General features: G+C 41.5%; 1 protein-coding gene across 4 annotated transcripts in view; it reads left to right on the forward strand.

Moving 5' to 3' along the window:
* Nucleotides 1-9,964, forward strand: part of traf7 (TNF receptor-associated factor 7) — a 66,966-nt gene extending 57,002 nt beyond the window's left edge. For all 4 annotated transcript variants that reach the window (XM_080206860.1, XM_080206861.1, XM_080206862.1 and 1 more), the window contains 2 exons: nucleotides 5,248-5,367; nucleotides 6,358-9,964. In XM_080206860.1, coding sequence (XP_080062986.1) covers nucleotides 5,248-5,367; nucleotides 6,358-6,372 — 135 coding nt within the window. In that variant the 3' untranslated portion in view covers nucleotides 6,373-9,964. The remainder of the gene's footprint in view (nucleotides 1-5,247; nucleotides 5,368-6,357) is intronic.
* The last annotated feature ends 10,214 nt before the right edge of the window (nucleotides 9,965-20,178 follow it).

Here is a 20,178-nt window from a genome sequence, read left to right on the forward strand (position 1 = left end):
TCCTTACATGTTATTGTCAGTAATCTTCCTGCTAGTATCTGCTATAGTTGAACAATGTACTTACATGAAGCATTTGCACCATTTACAGTAACTAAAAGCACATAGAAAATACCACCATCAGCATGAGACTATATATTGATGTGGGAGAGTATGCTTGTAATCCTGCATTGAAGGTGCTAACTGCAAGCACGACTTTTATTTCCCTGAATCCCTAGTGTTATATTCCCCCTTGTTGTGTTCCCTCACAATTGTGCACCTGTGTTTTGTCAGACCAGGTTTATGGAGTTTCAAGACTCCAATGCTTCATATTTGTGGTTGATATCCCCTAAAACCTTTAATTATGCAACAGCCTCCTAATACCTTTCCAGTTGTTGTTCAGGCTCACTCTCACGTGCTAATCAAACAAAGACAAATGCTATTACAGGGTTTAATAGAGATTTAACCAGGCGCAGACCTTTAAATGGTTCCATAGATATTTCAGGGCTTTAGTGTGTTTCTTCTCTATTCTAATAATCTTAAATGCAACTGTACTAGATTGATAGTAAATATCTTTTTATCTTGATAAATAGTAGATATCTTTTTATCTTGATAAATTTGAGGAAAATGATTAAGTAATCCACAGTATTACGGTGTGTGTAGTTGTTCTGTCATTGGTAGGAGGAGAAGAATTTTGGGCCGAATTCTCCCAATGCCATGCTATTGGGATGGCAGAGAGGGGGATGGGGAAGAATCCAGCAGGAGACCCAAAGATCAGTTTCATGCCAGCATGAAATTACAGTGGGATTTTCCGATGCTGTCTGCCATGACACAGGGGAATCCTGCTTGAGGCCAGCATGAAATTGATTAGCATCCCGCTAATGCGATGCAGATGAAGATCTGACTGGACTATCTCTTCCACACCACCACCACCACCACCCCAATCCTGGAGTGACACAGCAGTGAATTGGAGGAGCACCTATCAGGTGTATCTTCCAACTTGAGTATCTTCGAGGAGGCCCATATTCTAGCCTCAATGTGTTCCTGTAAGTCCATCTTCTTTCTTCAATGGCGGGTCATTGACATCCAGTGCCTTTTAGATACGCATCTGGATAGGACAGCTAGTTGCACGCAAACAAACTTGCCCTGCTGCGTTAGATGGCACAAAATTCCCAGATGCATCATTGATTACGCCGGAGATGGAAAACATGGCCTGGTTATTTTTCTGTCACCTACGTGGTGGGAAATGGTCCCCCGTCACCACATTTGTCCTCGTCACGGGACTTAGTACCAGATCGGAGAATTCTGCCCAGTGGTCTTGCAGTGTCGTACAATATAATCTTGCCTTTTCTTGGCAACTGTTCCTTGTACAAATAAATCTTTTAAAGTGATTGTTTTGATCAAATTTGATATTGTATGGAAGTGTTGATTTGAAAATAGGAGCAGCAGTAGGCCACATGGCCCCACAAGCCTGTTTAGCCAATCAGTAAGATCATGGCTGATCTGCTCCTGGCTTCAACTCTTCTTTTCTGTCTGTTCATAACTTTAGACAAATCTCAGCCCTGAATATATTCAATGATTCAACCTCCACTGCTCTCTGGCTCAGAGAATTCCAGCAGTTCAATGATCCTCCTGAGAGAAGTTCCTCTCCATCTCCATTATCGATGGATGACCCCTTATTCTGAAACTAAGTCCCCAGTTTTAAAATAAAAACTATAAATGCTGGAAAAACAGCAGGCCTTGCAGCATCTGTCGAGAAAGAAACAGGACGGGATCACCTGGTCCCATCCACTGCCAAGATGGTCTGGCCCCGCCCCCTGCCAAGATGGTCTGGTCCTGGTGAAAGTCAATGGCCTTCTGACTGAGCCGCCAAATTTCTCCCAATGAGCCCTGCATGGAAAGGCCAGAAAATGCCGGCCGGCGTTAACGCTTCAAATGGCTTTCTTCGGAACTAGTCTATTCTTTGGCTCCAAAACCCGCACAGTGGGATCTACCCTGCCAAGGCCCCCCAGAACCATATATGTTCCAACAAGATCCCCACTTATCCCTCTGGACCCCAATAAGCATAGGCCCAACCTGCTTAACCTTTCTTTATAAGATAACACTTTCACCTAGGAATCAACTTAATGAACCTTCTCGAACTGTCTTGAACACGAGTATATTCCTCCCTCAATAAAGAGACCGAAACTATATGCAGTCCTCTCAGGTCTGGTTTATCAATGCTCTATACAGTCGTTGAAAAACTTTGATACTGTTATACGTCATCCCCCTTGCAGTGAAGGCCAACAACCATTTGTCTTCCCAAATACTTTCTATACCTGAATGCTAACTTGTTAGGTTTTATCTACAAGCACACCCATTACTGCAATATCCAGTCGTCTCTGTATTTAAGTAATATTTTATTATTATATTCTTCCAACCGAAGTGGACAACCTCACAATTTCCCGCATTATACTCCATCTGCCAATTTTTTACTGATTCACTTAATCTATCTATACCCCTGTGCAGTCTCTTTGTTTCCTCCTCACAAATTGCTTTCCCACCTATCTTTGTATTATCAGCAAATTGGCTAGAATAGGCTTGGTCCTGTCACCCAAGTCCATTAAATAGATTGGACATAGTTTCTACATCTTCCAATAATTGTTAGCAATATTTTATTTTTTAGAAATAAAATTTGGAATATTGGCATTTGGAATAGCAAAATTTATCTTTTTATTCTTTCCCATGTATTCAAAGTGCCACCATGTTTTTAAACTAACCACAGGTAACCACATACCATAGAACCATAGAAGATTACAGCTTAGAAACATGCCTTTTGACCCTTTTTGTCTGTGCCAAACCATTTTTTGCCTTATCCCACTGACCTGCACTTGGGCCATATCCCTCCATACCCCTCTCATCCATGAACCTGTCCAAGTTTTTCTTAAATGTTAAAAGTGACCCCGCATTTACCACTTTATCCGGCAGCTCATTCCACACTCCCACTACTCTCTGCATGAAGAAGCCCCCCCCAGTATTCCCTTTAAATTTTTCTCCTTTCACCCTTAACCCATGCCCTCTGGTTTTTTTCTCCCCTAGCCGCAGTGGAAAAAGTCTGCTTGCATTCACTCTATATATACCCATCAAAATCTTATACACCTCTATCAAATCTTCCCTCATTCTTCTACGCTCCAGGGAATAAAGTCCTAACCTATTCAATCTCTCTCTAACTCAGCTTCTCAAGTCCCGGCAACATCCTTGTGAACCTTTTCTGCACTCTTTCAACCTTATTTACATCCTTCCTGTAACTAGGTGACCAAAACTGTACACAATACTCTAAATTCGGCCAATGCCTTATATAACCTTACCATAACACTCCAACTTTTATACTCGATACTCCAATTTATAAAGGCCAATGTACCAAAAGCACTCTTTACGACCCTATCTGCCTGTGACGTCACTTTTAGTGAATTCTGTACCTGTATTCCCAGATCCCGGTGTTCAACTGCACTCTTCAGAGTCCTACCATTTAGCCTGTGTGTTCTACTTCGGTTTGTCCTTCCAAAGTGCAATACCTCACACTTTTCTGCATTAAATTCCATTTGCCATTTTTCAGCCCATTTTTCTAGTTGGTCCAAGTCCCTCTGCAAGCTTTGAAAACCTTCCTCACTGTCCATTACATCTCCAGTCTTTGTATCATCAGCAAATTTGCTGATCCAATTTACCACATTATCATCCAGATCATATAGATGACAAACAACAATGAATACAACACTGATCCCTGTGGCACTCCAGTAGTCACAGGCCTCCACTCAGAGAAGCAATCCTCCACAACCACTCTCTGGCTTCTTCCATTGAGCCAATGTTTAATCCAATTTACAACCTCCCCATCTATATCTAGCAACTGAACCTTCCTAACTAACCTCTCATGAGGGACCTTGTCAAAGGCCTTGCTGAAATCCAAGTAGACAACATCCACCGCTTTCCCTTCATCCACTTTCCTGGTGACCTCCTAGAAAAACTATGATTGGTCAAACATGACCTATCATGCACAAAGCCATGTTGACCCTCCCTAATAAGTCCCTGTCTATCCAAATATTTGTAGATCCTATCCCTTATCACACTTTTCAATAACTTGCCAACCAACGACGTCAAACTTACTGGCCTGTAATTTCCCGGATTTCTTTTGGAACCTTTTTTAAACAACGGAACAACATGAGCCACCCTCCAATCATCTGGCACCTCCCCAGTGAATATTGACATTTTAAATATGTCTGTCAGTGCCCCTGCAAGTTCAACACTAGTCTCCCTCAAGGTCTGTGGGAATACCCTGTCCGGTCCTGGGGATTTATCCACTCTGATTTGCCTCAAGACAGCCAGCACCTCCTCTTTAATCTGTAAAGGTTCCATGACCTCCCTACCTGTTTGCCCAATTTCCGTAGACTTCATGCCCGTTTCCTCAGTAAATACGGATGCAAAAAACCCATTTAGTATCTCCCCCATCTCTTTTGGTTCCATACACAGTCTACCACTCTGGTCTTCAAGAGGACCAATCTTTTCCCTCACTATCCTTTTGCTCCTAACATACCTATAGAAGCTCTTTGGATTTCCCTTCACTCTGTCTGCCAAAGCAACCTCATGCTTTCTTTTAGCCCTCCTGATTTCCCTCTTAAGTAGCTTCTTGCATTTTTATACACCTTGAGCATCTGATCTGTTCCTTGCTGCCTGTATGTTACATACAACTCTCTCTTCCTCTTAATCAGTGTTACAATCTTCCTCGAGAACCAAGGTTCCTTATCCCTATTTATTTTGCCTTTAATCCTGACAGGAGCCTACAAACTCTGCACTCTCAAAATTTCTCCTTTGAAGGCCTCCCACTTCCCATTTACATCCTTACCAGAGAACAGCCTGTGCCAATCCACACTTCCCAGATCCCTTCTCATTTCATCAAATTTGGCCTTTTTCCAGTTCAGAGCTTCAACCCGAGGACCAGATCTATCCTTATTCATGATCAGGATCCAAAGTGTTCCCTCACATTCACATCCATCACCTGCCCTAACTCATTTCCCAATAGGAGATCCAGTATGGCATCCTCTCTAGTTGGCATCTCTATATACTGATGTAGAAAATTCTCCTGAACACATTTAACAAACTCTACCGTGTCTAAATCTTTAACAGTATGCGAGTCCCAATCTATATGTGGAAAATTAAAATCCCCTACTATTGTGTTCATGATGTTTAAAGTGTAGAACTGTTTACTGTCCTCATGTCCATATTTATAATTTGCTCTAGGTTTGGAGTATGGATAACATGATCTGTACACAGACATTGCTCCGTCACCAAGGCAGTGTTACTGCCCTCGCTGTGTCCAGAGGACGGCTCTTCTCAGGTGCAGTGGACAGCACAGTTAAAGTAAGCAACTTAAGTTTCTTATACAAAATATGATGGCAAACGTCAAATGCTAGAAACATTAAAAGTAAAACAGAAAATGCTGGAAATGTACCTCAGATTAGTCAACATCTGTGAAGAGGAAAGACTGCATGACAGCCCAGATACATACAAAATATCTTGTCTTCTGCCTTCATACATAATGACTGAACAATATGTATTTCCCAGCATTATTCTAGTTTGCATTTGTTAATAGTAATTCATTTCAAAATGTTTAACTGTGGTTGATTTTGTGTTGCTTAATATTAGGGCTGTATTGTAGTTTCTTTTTCAACTCAAAATGATTTATACTGTTAGAGAGGAGAGGGAAAATTATAACAACTAAAGTTAGAGGAGCTGGGGGGACACTTGATTAGAAACATCTTGGTGAGAGAAATGTAACAATTTGAAAAGGCTTAAGGGAATTCCAGAGTGCAGGAAGTGCAGGCTTGAAGCTCTGCAATGGATGTTGGAGAGAAGAGTAGGGATTATGAGGGTGGACAAGCCAGAAAACTCTGTAATGCAGGCATGAAGGAGGTTGTAGTCTTGGGATGAGGCAAGGTCCTGGAAGCATTTGTGTAATAACTGCTGATCCCAGGACTTGGCCATTGTTAACCAGCTCACTTCCTTGTGGAAAAACTCCTGGTATTCATGTTACACCTCTCCATAAGGGCAAGGCTGAGATTAGGGACATGGGGCTATCAGGTTGAGAGCTTTCTCCTGACCATATATTGACCCGTTGCACTGGAGCTGCACCGTCTATGACAGAACGTCTTATGATGCATAAAGTTGGATCTGTAAGTCAGTGTTAAAGGAACAATTTTCAAATGTAAATATTGCCTGGAAGAGATTTTGTTGTTGAATGTTTGGACATTTTAAGACAAACCAAAATAATTTAATTAGAGGTACAAGGCCCTTGCTGAATTTTATTTTGCAAGAGGTCTATTAACACTTTCATTATTTTTCTCCCTCCAGGTCTGGACCTGTTAGGACACAAGGTTTCATTAAGTGACTGCAGTGTTCTCTGTGACTTGCCTTTATGGATTTTTTTTGGGAATAGAAACAATGCCACTGCCAATTGGCTGCCACAGCGCAATCTGTTCTAAGATTGCTGTCCAATTTTGAGACTGACCAGCATGGCGTGCTTTCTGCAGCAGTGGAAGCTACAGTTCTGGATTTACAACAGGGGATTGATGTTTTAACATTGTCAGTTCAATAGAATTAAGCGTTTTTGAGTAATTGACTGGAGACGGTTAAGAAGAGCACAAGACTGAAATGCACACCAGTGGAATGGCTTTGGAAAACATTACAGGGTTGAACTTTTGTGTGTGTGTGTGCGTGGGGAAGTTACTGGAAAATGTTCTGTATTTCGCTGAGTCTTCAATGGCAGGAATTGTACACTGCAGCATTGTAGGTGACTGCATCTTCCATTAGTTTGGCAGTCTCTGCGTGTTGTTTTATACTGATTTAACCCACACACGTACACACGCTCACACTATTTCTAGGCCACAGGCAAGTAAAATATTCAACCCATGTATTGGCTAACCATAATTTGATCTGTTTGCTTTAGAAAAAAACAATTTGTAATATAATAAGGTAGGCAGATTATTGAAGCTGTGATCTTTTTACCTTCTAAATGCCGCCTTAAAAGAATAATAGTGAAACAGCTGTAGTGAGGTACGATTTCTTCATCACTACTTCCTCAAAGGCAAATTCTGTATTCCAAAGTTCTACTTTTGCCAATATATGTGTGGCTGAGATGTAATAATTTCACATTGTAAGTAATATATACTGCTGCTAAGTTTTGACTTCTGTTTATAGCGGTTTATATAATATCATTGCATAATTGCTCTCGCAATTAATTAACAAAGCTTTAAAATCAGACTGTTCCAGAACAAGCTTACTCCAATCAGTGTTGTACAATTATTGATCTTTGACATGCAGTATATGATTTCTTAATAGGATGATTCAATAGATGTGAGTAGAAGTATGGGATCTTCTGAAGAAAATTAAGTTCCTCTTTCATGTATTTTTCAAAATTGGAAATCTACAAGCTCTTCCCGTTTTTCTCCCCCTTTCTCTCCCATCCTCCCCCAGCCCCCTCCTCACACGGCTTCCCTGAAGATTAGCTGAGTAGACAGACAGCGTGGTGTGGTACTCGGCCACGTTATCTGGGAAGTTATCTGATTTAGTACCTGGTATGGTCAGCCAGGATAAAAATGAGGGTGCTACACTTGACCTGTGCCTTGTTCAGTTAGGAGAGGTCAAAGTCATCCAGGATTCTCACTCATCATTGTTGTGCAGTTATCTTTGTTGTAAGTGTGTACCATATGGATTTCTGGTCAAGCTGCCAGCTGTCGACTTGTGAGGCACTCTGGCACTCAGTCCAAGTTCCTGACTTGTGAGAAGGACACAGAGGAGAAATAACTGGGAAGATATTGGCGGGAGGGCGGGTTAGTTTGGGGTGGACACCATATTTTCCCATAGTCACATGCTACAGAGGTTCATAAGATATATATTATGCAATGCCTGTAAAGTAGCAACTTACGCTAAGAAGAGTTCTGGAAATGATGTTCAATGTGAATTATGTGTTTGCTGTAAGGCTTTGCCTCTTTTCCAACTCAAGAAAATTCTTACATTTTCCCATTACTATATCATAATGCCATATGGATCCAATGCATTTTCTAATGAAGCAAATAGCACCCATATAAATATTCATCCTTCATAAGTGGTTTCAGTTATGTGGCTCCTGATTTTAAAATATAAATTAGAACCAGTCTAGAAATCATTGAGCAATCATACTGGTTTAGCTACTCTATAATATACTGTCACAGTTCGCCTTTAGCAAAATAGACTTCAGTTAGAATAAGGTTGACATATAGATTTTACCTGAGTAAAGATCCATCAGCTAAGAAGATAGTATATATCTGAGTAGATCAAGTATTTCGATAAGAGTTACAAAATTATAGCTATCATGTGCTTTGAGATTGTGAATGGAAATCGATATTCAATAATGAAACGTGACTGAATGTTGAATGTTTTATCTGTGTATATGAGAATTACAGATATACATTTGCAGTTTACAATGCAAACATATTTCAACACAGTGAAGTATTTACAGTGAGAATATTTAGTTGTTGAATTAACCTGTTTTAAAAGATTGTTTTTACAAATGTAACAAGTGCCTAATTTTTAGAATCCAGCTGTACTTGCATTTAAACCTTAAAATGCCAATCATTGGTTGTACTGACTATTTTTATTCATTCATGTGGTGTGGGCATTGCCATCAAGGCCAGCATTTATTGCCCATTCCTAACTCCCCTTGAGAAAGTGGTGAGCCACTGCATTTAACTGCTACAATGTGGAGTTTACACATTCTCCCCGTGTCTGCATGGGTTTCCTCCGAGTGCCTGTTTCCTCCCACACTCCAAAGATGTGTGGGTTAGGTGGATTGGCTATGCTAAATTACCTCTTCATGTCCGAGGGATTAGCAGGATAAATATGTGGGGTTATGGGGATGGGGTTTGGGTTGGATTGTGGTCAGTGCAGACTCAATGGGCCAAATGTTGGCCTCCTACACTGTAGGGATTCTATGATGCAGTCCGTAAGGCGAAGGTACTCTGACACTGCAGTTCAGCAGGGAGTTCCAGGATTTTGACCCTGAATGCATCCTAGGTGGGAGATATTTAAAAAACTAGTCACCAGAAGTTAAAGTAAGATAACTAACAGCTGTAACCATGTAACTCCCATAGTCACAGCGCCATAACCTGTTTGTTTAATTGACTGATCTTCCTGTTGAGGAAGAGGGCTGACTTGATGTTGACTTGCCAATGGGAAGTTATGCATTGCATGCGTACATGCACAGATGCTTAGCATGGATGTATTTTGTATTGAAATAGAGACTGTTTGTTTTAAATACCTAATTTTTAAAGCGTCTTGAAGAATGAACAGTTGGAAATAAAACAGAAGAGGAAGACGATGGTACGTTTTGCATGCCTTGTGTTGTCTTGTGTTTTGTAGAAGAACTGTCCAGAAATGCCTTATTTGTTTTGTTCAGGAGTTCAGTAATTAAAAGCCAGATCATTGTTTTAAGGAAAGCAGTTTGATGGGTTCAGGATATCTCTGAAGGATATGATTGGTAGATAAAGTAATTTGCTGCAGTCCTGTCAACTGCGCACCTGATTGAGACATAAATTATAACATGCCACTCCCAATTCACTGCTTTATTTCAACGTCTTTATCATAGCAGAACCCTGGTCTAAACAGAACACAGTGTGGCTGATCAGCAATGTATTATCAATGCATTTCATTGTAAGTGACCAGGCCCAAGGCAGGGGTATTGTGACCATGAAGCATCGCAACTGTGAACCGCTACAAGTGGATAGCGTATGTTACTCCATTTAGCTGCTGCTTTAAGCATCTGGTACCCACTAACCTAAAGAAGTAACCAAAGCTCCCTTCAATTATTTTGCACCTGTATTGTATTGAAAAGATTATGAAACTAATGGAACTGATGTATCATGTGACTGTAGATTTTTATCATTTTGTTAAATGATTTACAACAATAAATCTTCCTCCCTAATTTTTGTATGTTTAATTCAATTTCTTAATAGATTACAACTGGAGTAGTGGATTTTGTAAATGGTTGATATTGTCCCATGTAATAGCATACACTGAACAGTATTGTTTCTTGCGCGGTATAGGCAAAACATACCACTCATGAAGTACGCAGGGGACAAGAATAAGATGCAGAATGTAGTGTTACAGTTGCAACACTGTTCACAGGTAGGGTGACGAGAAAGATCAGCTTAATATATGATAGAACCACTCAAAAGTCTGATGACAGCAAAGAAGAAATTGTTTTTGAGTCTGAATGTGTTTTCAGAGATTTGTATCTATTTCCCGGTGGAAGAAGAGCCGTAAGGATAAGCTCTAAGAATACCAATCTTGGTTATTGCATTTTTTTTTAGGAGAAGTAAATGGTGTGCCTGTAAATCTCCTACCTTCCCTGTGCTACTGCAACTCCTGTTCACATCATGAGAACCATCAATGTGGAATTTCTGATGCTGTGCACTGTACCACAAGATTGCCTTGTCTATTGTCTATATGTATATGAAGAACTTGAATTTCAGTAGTGCTTTTTGCAACTTCAATAGCCTCAATACTTTTGCAGTTAGCTGTTGAAGGACAGTCATGATGTGAGGAAATGCAGCAATCAATTGGAACACAGACCATAACCGATAAATAGCCAGTCTGTTTCAGTGGTGTTGGGTTGAGGGACAAATATTAGTGAGGCACTGGGGAGAATTCCCTGCTTTTCTTGAAATAATGCCACAGGATCTATTATGTTTATTTATTGTCACAAGTAGGTTACATAAACACCGCAATGAAGCTGCTGTGACAATCCCCTAGTCGCCACACTCTGGCGCCTGTTTGGGTACACTGAGGGAGAATTCAGCATGGCCAGTGCACCTAACCAGCACATCTTTTGAAAGGACACCAGAACACCCAGAAGAAACTCATGAAGACACAGGGCAAACTTGCAACTCCGCACAGTGACCCAAGCTGGGAATCAAACCCGGGTCCCTGATGCTGTGCGGCAGCAGTGTGAACCACTGTGCCACCTGACTCTCCATAAATTATTTATCCTGACCAAACTTGTTTCATACTGAACAGGCGATCTCTAATTTAAAGTGCCTTTTTAATGTGATTTATATGCGTTCAACAACTCATCTAAGGATCTTACAACTATGGGTGTAGAAAAGGCTTTTTGATAGAACAGAATGGGACTGACTACTTTTTCTATGATTCTCCATTCTTTAGAAACTTTTATAAATAACTATTACATTCCTCCCTGATTGGCTTAGTGCACAAACCATGCGTACTTGAAACATTTTGACCTTCACCAAGGGAGCAGACAGGTCTGTCCCCTTTCCCTACCCGACACTTTCTGCTGTTGCTGTTGCTATTGAGCCCCTGGCAATCTCACTATGGACCTGTGGCGATGTACAGGGCGTTATGTCGAATGGAGTTGAACAGAAACTCTCCGTATAAGCTGATGACCTGCTTGTTTCCGATCTGGTTTCATTGCTCCTACATATCGGGTGTGAATTTCCAGTCATGCCCACCCCCAGACCAGAAATCTCTGCCCTAAGCAAACGGACCTTCAAATGGTTCATCAAATTGTCTGTCCCGCCTGTAACAATTCCAGTGGTGGGCAGGAGTGAAAAGAATTACTGCATGTTCTCTATTCTTGAGCCATTTGGTAATATTTCTGGTTTTTAAATTAATTTGCAAGAGTGAAATTTTTCCCATTGCCAAGAATAATTATTTTCTCCGCTGGCCTTCAGTTTTAATTATTGAGTAATTTTAGTTACTTAGTTCCTTGGAGACCTTTTGTAAGCTTAACTTTGACCCTTTTGTTGGAATGTATGAAGCAAGAATTAGCACATTGGTGCCAAATTTACCCCCTTCTTCAGCTGATCGTATAAATTCTGTAATTTTATCAAAGTGTCAATACTTATTTCAGTGCATTTCACTGTTTATGAGGGGCATTGACAGAGGATGTGGAAGCTTTTTCCCAGGGTAGCAGTCAATTACGAAAGGACTTGAGACTAAGGTGTGAGGAGCAAGGTTTAAAGGAGATGTGCGAGTCAAGATACTTATACAGAGGGTGTTGGGTGCCTGGAACTCAGTGCTGGGGGAGGTAGTGGAAGCAAATAAGATAGTGAATTTAAGGGTTGTCTGTACAAATATAGAATGGGAATAGGGGGATATGGTCCCTGGAAAGATGGAGGGTTTTAGTTCAGTTGGACAGCATGGTCAGTGCAGGGTTGGAGGGCCGAAGGGCTTGTTCCTGTGTTGTAATTTTCTTTGTTCTTTGTTTATCCTCAATTAATCACTTTTATTTGGAATGATAAAATATCCAGAATTTGCAAAGTGACTCCACAAAAGCCCAACCGTTTCAGTTTTATTATTGGTCTGCTGTTATTTGTTCACGGGATGTGGGTGTCATGGGCTGGCTGGCCAGCATTTGTCGCACCCATCCCTGAGAACATTTTAAGGGTCAACCACATTGCTGTGTGTCTGGAGTCACATGTAAGGGCAGCAGATTTTCTTCTCTGAAGTACATTATAATAATATAACATTCATAGACCAGAGCTTTCCAGTCAATTGACACCAGTAGGATCTTCTGGTTCCGCTGATGACACAATCTGGGTTTTCTAGCAGCAGAGGGTGTAATCAACAGGAAACCCTGTTGACAATGGAGGGACCAGAAGATTCTACTGCCAGCCAATGGCAGGCTGCTTCCACCGCCATGAAACACGCCACAGAAAATCCCACCTAAAATATTTCTGGCTTAATATAAGCACCAGAAGTTTAGCTTAGATTCAACTGCAGGCAGCATTCTATCAATCCACACCTCCCCTCCTCTGTTCTGCTCTTCTATTCCTTTCTCAACTAGTCACTTTTCTTTAAACCTTATCACCAGATAGTCACATAAGATGTCGCCACTGTTCAGAACATCCTTTGAGCTACAATCTCTCTACACAAAACACAGAACAAAATCAATAATATAAGATGAACAAAAAAAAAACTTGGAAAAGGAAAAGTTAGACGAATGAGATGCTAAAACAAAACCACAGTGACTGGAAATGGGAAAATCCAATATCTACTTTAGGGAAAGATAAAGGTGACTGTGTGGTGTAGTGGGGGTGGGGGGTGGGGAGGGGGCGGTGGTGGGTGGTCGGTGAACTGGAGAATGCTGTTGATCCAATCTTGGAGTCCATAGAAAGCATTCTTTCTGGTTGTATCACAGCTTGGTGTGGCTTCTGCTCTGTCCAAGACCACAAAAAATGATGAAGGGTCGTGAATGAAGGCCAATCCATCACACACAGTCTCTACACAGTCCTATTGATGCAAGTCATTTATTCCTGTTGTTATTAGGCCTTTCAAGTTTGGCATGTGAGAGGTGTGAAACCTTTGCTGACCTATGCATTGATAATTCTTTTGATTCTCTCTCTCTCTTGGAAATATGATTAGCCCCACACTTTCTTCGCTACTTTACAGATCCGGGATTTCGCACACAAATAATTTGCTGTTTCCTTTATTGCCCCTAATTCATTAATTGATATTTTACAACAAAATCCTTTTGTAAGTGGGTTCTGATAATTTGGATGGGAGGCTGGTTTGTGTAATGGATTGGGGTATGAGGAAAGATTGAATAAATGGGGCTCTTTTCCCTTGAAAGACGGCGACTGAGGGGGGATCTAATAGAGGTAGATAAGATTATGAAGGGTATAGATGGAGTAAACAGAGGTAAGCTATTTCCTATGATAGAGATACATAGGGCAAGGGGCCATGGGCTTAAGGTGAGGGGGGGAGAGGTATAACACAGATATTAGAGGGAGGTTTTTCACACAGAGGGTAGTGGGGGTATGGAATGCTCTGCCAAGAAAGATGGTGGAGGGAAACACACTAGAGTCATTTAAGAGTAACTTAGACAGGCACATGACTGGGTTGAAGATGGGTGGATATAGGAGATTGTTTTAAATAAGGGTCATTAGCATTGGGGCGTCCCTGGTAAGGTAAATGGATATGGTACAACAATAATGTGTTTTTCTCTCTTTTCATTCACAGGTTTTAAGTCGGTCCGCCTTGTGTCCAACGAGGGGCATACACGTGATGGGTCGTACTTGGGCTGCTCTTGGTTGTTCGAGATTGGCCTAGTGCTTCACGTCATTAGTGTGTGCCTAAACTGGACCAGATACTGGGCAAGATGACAGCTCAGTGACTGTCACTGATTGCTGTGCAGACACATGGATTTGGGCCAGTGTCTGTGGGAGTTTGCGCATTCTCCCCGTGCTTGCGTGGGTTTTCTCCGGGTGCTCCGGTTTCCTCCCACACCCCAAAGATGTGCTGTTAGGCTGATTGGTAGTAATAAATTGTCCCTAAATTAGTTTCCCTCAATGTGGATAGCCATAAAACATTAGACAAGGGTCATGGGTGGAAGGGGGGACTGGTGGTGTTAAGATGGCGGTGTGGGCTCGTTGGGCCGAAGGGCCTGGTTCCCAGGCTGTTTTTGTTCTTTGTTCTTTAACCAGAAAGAGCGCTTTCTATGGATTCCAAGATCAGATCAACAACATTCTCCAGTTCACCAACCACATCTGCTGCCCCCCGCACCCCCCCCCATCCCCAATCATCTGCCACACCACACAGTCACCTTCATCTCTCCCCAAAGTAAATATTGGATTTTCCCATTTGCAATCACTGTGGCTTTGTTTTAGCATTTCATTTGTCTAACTTTTCCTTTTCCAAGTTTGTTTTTTTTTGTTCATCTTATATCATTGATTTTGTTCTGCGTTTTGTTCTCCCGGAACACTCTTCCCAGCCAAGTCTCCTTTCTGAACATCTGTGTTTACATCTCTACTACAGCAACCAAAATGAAGGTTGCGCAGCTGTGACCTTGGGTGTCAAGGGACCTCAATTATAACATGCATCCTCATCATAATACGCTTTTTGGCAGCCTCCTGTTTTCTGGATTGTGATGTACTGGAGAAGCCTGTGGCTGCTCACTGAGTGTCAATCTCAACTTTTGTCTGCAAGGCAGGTTGCATGTGATGTAAACAATAATAGTGTGCTTGCAACTGAGAGCTGCAAAGCTTTGCTCTTATTTCACCCCATTTAGGGTAGGGTGGCATTGTGGCACAGCGATTACAAAAAATTCAGACTGCTGCACCCCCTCCATTCCTTTCCAGCATTACTGGCTAGCTGCATTATTCGATTAAATTAGAGGCAGTCTGCTTGTGTTAATTGGATACATGATCTTATTCAGCATCTCTCTGGAGCAGAACGGTGGCACAGTTACTGCCTCACACCCCGATTTGATTTCCCAGCTTGGACTGCTGCATGTGCGCCTCGTGTCTGCATGGGTTTTCTCTGGGTCCTCCAGTTTCCTCCCACAGTCTGAAAGATGCGTTGATAAGGCTGTGCTAAATTCTCCCTCAGTGTTACCCGAACAGGCGCCGGAGTGTGGCAACAAGGGGATTTTCACAGTAACTTCAGTGCAGTGTAAATATAAGCCTGTTTGTGACATTAATAAACTTAAACTTTATAACTTACGGTAACTCATGCTTCGAATGTTTCTCCTGAAAAAAACTGTGGTTGGAATGAACAGCGGAGTTCAGATAAATTGAGTGGTCCAAAATGTGTGGGTATCAGTGATACGTAGCTGATAGTTGTTAGCCATCCTTGAGAAGGCAGTGGCGTGTTACCTTCTGAGCCGTTACAATCCATTGGGTGAAGGTATTCCCACAAAGCGGTTTGGCAAGAGGTTCCGGGACTCTGCGTCAACGATGTTGAAGGAGTGGCTGGTATATGTCCAAATTTGTACAGTGTGTGATTTGGGAGTCATTACAATAGTGACTGATTGCACTTCCAAAGTATTTAATTGCAACTAAAGCCCTTTTGAATGCCCTGAGGTGATGTAAATGCAAGTAAGTGCACTTGTTAAACAGGGCCATGAACACTTGATTGCAGTCCACACTGGACCATAAGCACAGCTATGCAAAAATATCAAGATCCCATGAGCAGCAGTGAGATAACCTTTCAGTTACCAGGGTTTTTATTTGGTTTGATAGGGGAATGTTAACCAAAGTGCTAAGAAGTCTCTGATTTTCTTTACATGTTGGTATTGGACCTTTAATACCCCTGTAGGGTACAAGATGGGACTAGGATTCACCCATTCCATCATCAGGCCTGGACCCTTCAATAATGTTGCATTCTCTCAAATCACTCTTAGATTAAGCGTTAAAGCCTGAAGTAGACTTGAACCCTTACCCCTCCAGTTCTGCACTGAGCGTCCAAGCAGAGTAGGGTGGCACCATGGTTACCACTGCTGCCTTGCAGCGTCAGGGATCCAGGGTTCGATCCCCAGTAACTTCATTGCAGTGTTAATCTAACCTGCTTGTGACTAATAAATAAATAATAATAGTATGTGTATTAATATTGTTGACATGACACATTGCAGCCCTTATCATTTCCAGATTGATTAGGGCTTACAGCTGACTAAACTTCATGGAATTAGAATTAAAAATACACTCGTAATGATGGTGTTATAATGTTAGTACCTACCAGATGGCAACATGAATAAAATGGTTACTATGGTAACACCATAGGTACATTAGTTTTACATAGAAAGCAGAAGTAGGTCATTCAGCCCTTTGAGTCTGCTCGGCCATTCATTTTGCTCATGGTTGATCATCAAATTCAATATCCTGATTTCCCCCCTTCCCTCTAAATCTCTTGATCCCTTTAGTCCCAAAAGCTATATCTAATTTCTTTTTGAAATCAACAATGTTTTGGCCTCAACTACTTTCAGTGGTAATGAATTCCACACATTCACCACCCTCTGGGTGAAGAAATTTCTCCTCATCTCAGTTCTAAAAGATTTATCCCTAATCCTCAAATTACGACCCCTGGGTTTGGACATCCTCATCATTGGGAACATTCTTTCCAAATCTACCCTGTCTAATCTTATTAGAATTTTATAAGTTTCTATGAGATCCCCTCTCACTTTTCTAAACTCCAGTGAATATAGTCCTAACCGACTTAGTCTCGCTTCAGATGACAGACCCGTCATCACAGGAATCAGTCTAGTAAACCTTCACTATACTCCCCGTATAGCAAGGACATCCTTCTTCACGATGCTGACAGCAATTTCTTAATGGACACTATTTGCACCATTCCTAGCCTTTATCATCACCATTTACATTCCCTTTCTCTTTTTCTCTTTGCCATCTGTATCATTTATAGCCCACTGCCACTCCACAACCCTTACAGTAGAAATCTTGGGTGGGACTCCCAAAACCGGAAAATCCTGTCCGAGGTCAACGGATCATTCCACGATCCACCCCCCCCTCGCTTGTAACGATTTCCATGATGGGGAAATTTGCCCCCCTGTCCGATTTTCCTTGTCTTCAGCTCTGACAAAGGGTCATCCAGGCTCTCAAGGTGGGCTCTATTCTCCTTCCACAGATGCTGTCAGACCAGTTGAGATTTCCCAGCAATTTTCTGTTTCCGTTTCATCCGATCTTTACCTGACTGCTATTTCTGAGAGTGGATGGTGCTTAAATTGTCTTCCTATGTCACAACGTCGACTAAACTTCAAAGATGGCACCGTGGACTGGATCCTGCAACGGTTAATGGTGCGACATGAACACAAGCCCTTTTCCCCCCGAAGTTGTTAATGGTTTGTAAAGAACTGGAAAAATCAGACAAAGTAACCTTTTTTTTAACATTTATTTAGAGTCAATGGCAGTAAATGCACTCAGTCAAGCACAACACTGCCACATGCCTGTCATGTTGGCTATGATACAGTCATTGGCAGAGTCTAACAGGACATACACATTTGGTGACCAAACACAGGAGGAGTTCCACTTGAAAACGTAAGTCCCTTTTTTTTCCCCCAAAAAAGATAAAAATAAACTGGCTTCCCAGAATACATTAAAGTGGACAACCTTCTCCCCTTCTGACTCTCTGTAAGATCGAAGTTGCTTCTTGTAGATGTAGCTGACAAGAAAATGGAATATCCTCTTCGAACACCACAACACACCGAACAACATTAATCACTTTCAATAAAGCACAGAATAGCATGAAGCGTCAAGATGCATAGCTTTACATAATGAAAATACGATACAGTTTCATAACTTAATAAAAATATAACAGTCGTACAATTTTTTTATGGGCTTTCTAAATTTTTTGTTTTTTTACAATTTACATCGGTTATTTTTTTTTATTTTTCAGGCTTTGAAGAAAGTTCCAAACTGTGACAAACACACTGGGGTCATTGGACACAATATCAGACGATTAATAGCTCAAATCCGAGAATTACAATTGACACTTGATTTTGTTTTTCTTCAAATCACAGGCAGATAGATGCATTCGTCATAAATTCAGGCGTCAAAACCAGACTTTATACACTGTTTGTACATTTGATATTACAACAGGCGTGTTCCTCTCCAACACACGTACAAGTGAATTTGAAAATGAAACTCAATGTCTCAAAGCAATCGGTCAAAAAGAAATCTTCAACTTAAAGAAGGCACATCATTGTTCATTTTTAGAAAAAAAATGCATACAATGCTTTTGCGTCGACATTGAAAACACCAAAAAAAAACACAAATTAAAATGATAATCTAAAAACATCATTTATATATATCTTATTTAAAAATGGCATCAAAATAAAGTAGAATTTTACAGGAGTCTTCAGCTTGTGCTAGAGTAAATCATCTTAATATATAATTTAATATAGAATCTTGGGTCAGTATAATCTCTTATCTGTGAACAGGATCATTGGCAAGTATTCTAAACATTTTCTCTTTCTCGCTAACAGGGTGATGATGTGGGTTAGATTCCCTTGCAGGGGAATTCCACTGTTTTACTTTGTAACTACTGTCACTGCGATAATGGATTTCTACTCCTGCAATGACCTAAGGCTGCCACAGGGAGGCAGAGGATGCACATCTGGAATTGCTTAACCCGGCTGAACTTCTAAGTTTTTGCAAACAGGCCCTACTTAACCAACATGGAATTAGAATGTGTGCAAACAAAAAAAAGCCCTTTGAGATCCTTGAGCGTAAAACCAAAACCAGGGAATTTTGAAATAAGTGTGTGCATAAAAGGCTCTGTTTGTTCAGGTGGCCCAGTGGTTAGCACTGCTGCACTCACAGCGCCGGGGACCTGGGTTCGATTCTGTCTGTGCGGAGTGTGCACGTTCTCCCCGCACCTGTGTGGGTTTCCTCCGGATGCTCCGGTTCCCCCCCCACCATAGTCTGAGAGAGGTGCATCAGCCTTGCTAAATTCTCCCTCCGTGTACCTGAACTGGTGCTGGAGTGTGGCGACTAGGGGATTTTTCACAGAAACTTCATTGCAGTGTTAATGTAAGCCTAGTTGTGACACTGATAAGATAAACTTTAAAACCCTTCCAAAGGTGGAGACAGTAACAGAGAGCGTATGGTTCTGCTGTGCTGTTTGCATTCTTCATAGTGTCACCAATGAACCTCCTCTCAATGTGAAAACAGACTGGGTGACATGTTAAGTACCGTGGGTGTATGGCAAAGAACGAGGAATAATTTGATTATTTGAGCTAATACAATGAAAGTGGTGTTAAACCTACGGACATGTCCAATTGGGCCACACTGAGGGCATCCACACAAAACCAAGGCAATTGCGGAGGCTGGCTGCGTGAACGGGTGTGTTAAAATCTCTCCAGTATGCGACTGTGGTCGCCTAGAGCAGGGCATGGACCACCTAATGACTCAACACATCCCAGCGATACACTCAGCCACACAATGATCTAGCTTAACCACCCGAATGCAAAACTATAGCAGTCCATTTTAAAAACTTTATTTGCTCAGGGGATGTAGGCAACGCTGGCTGGGCCAGCATTTATTGTCCATTCCATTTCAAAGGGCATTTTTAAGAATTGACCACATTGCTGCTGACCTGGAGGCCAGACCTCCACATCTACATCAGACAGAAGGAGGTGACTATATGACAAAGCATGTGTGGCAGCCATTTTTTAACTTGCCCTGTTGCAGACAAGGACAATGGAGCAAGTACCTTTCTATAGACAGGAATGAAAACCAGGATAGTGGGGAAGGAAGGTGGAGACGGATAGACTGTCTGCTTGTTCAGGTATCATATCTCTTTCTAGCAAGTCTTTTTTACGATGGTTTTCGGAGACAAGTGACTCCAACTAAAGGTACCTCACTAGAAAAACTTATAATGTTGGCC

Source organism: Carcharhinus amblyrhynchos, chromosome 18 (genome assembly GCF_965287045.1).
Source record: "Carcharhinus amblyrhynchos chromosome 18, sCarAmb.v2.hapA, whole genome shotgun sequence".
In the NCBI taxonomy this organism is placed as follows: Eukaryota; Metazoa; Chordata; class Chondrichthyes; order Carcharhiniformes; family Carcharhinidae; genus Carcharhinus; species Carcharhinus amblyrhynchos.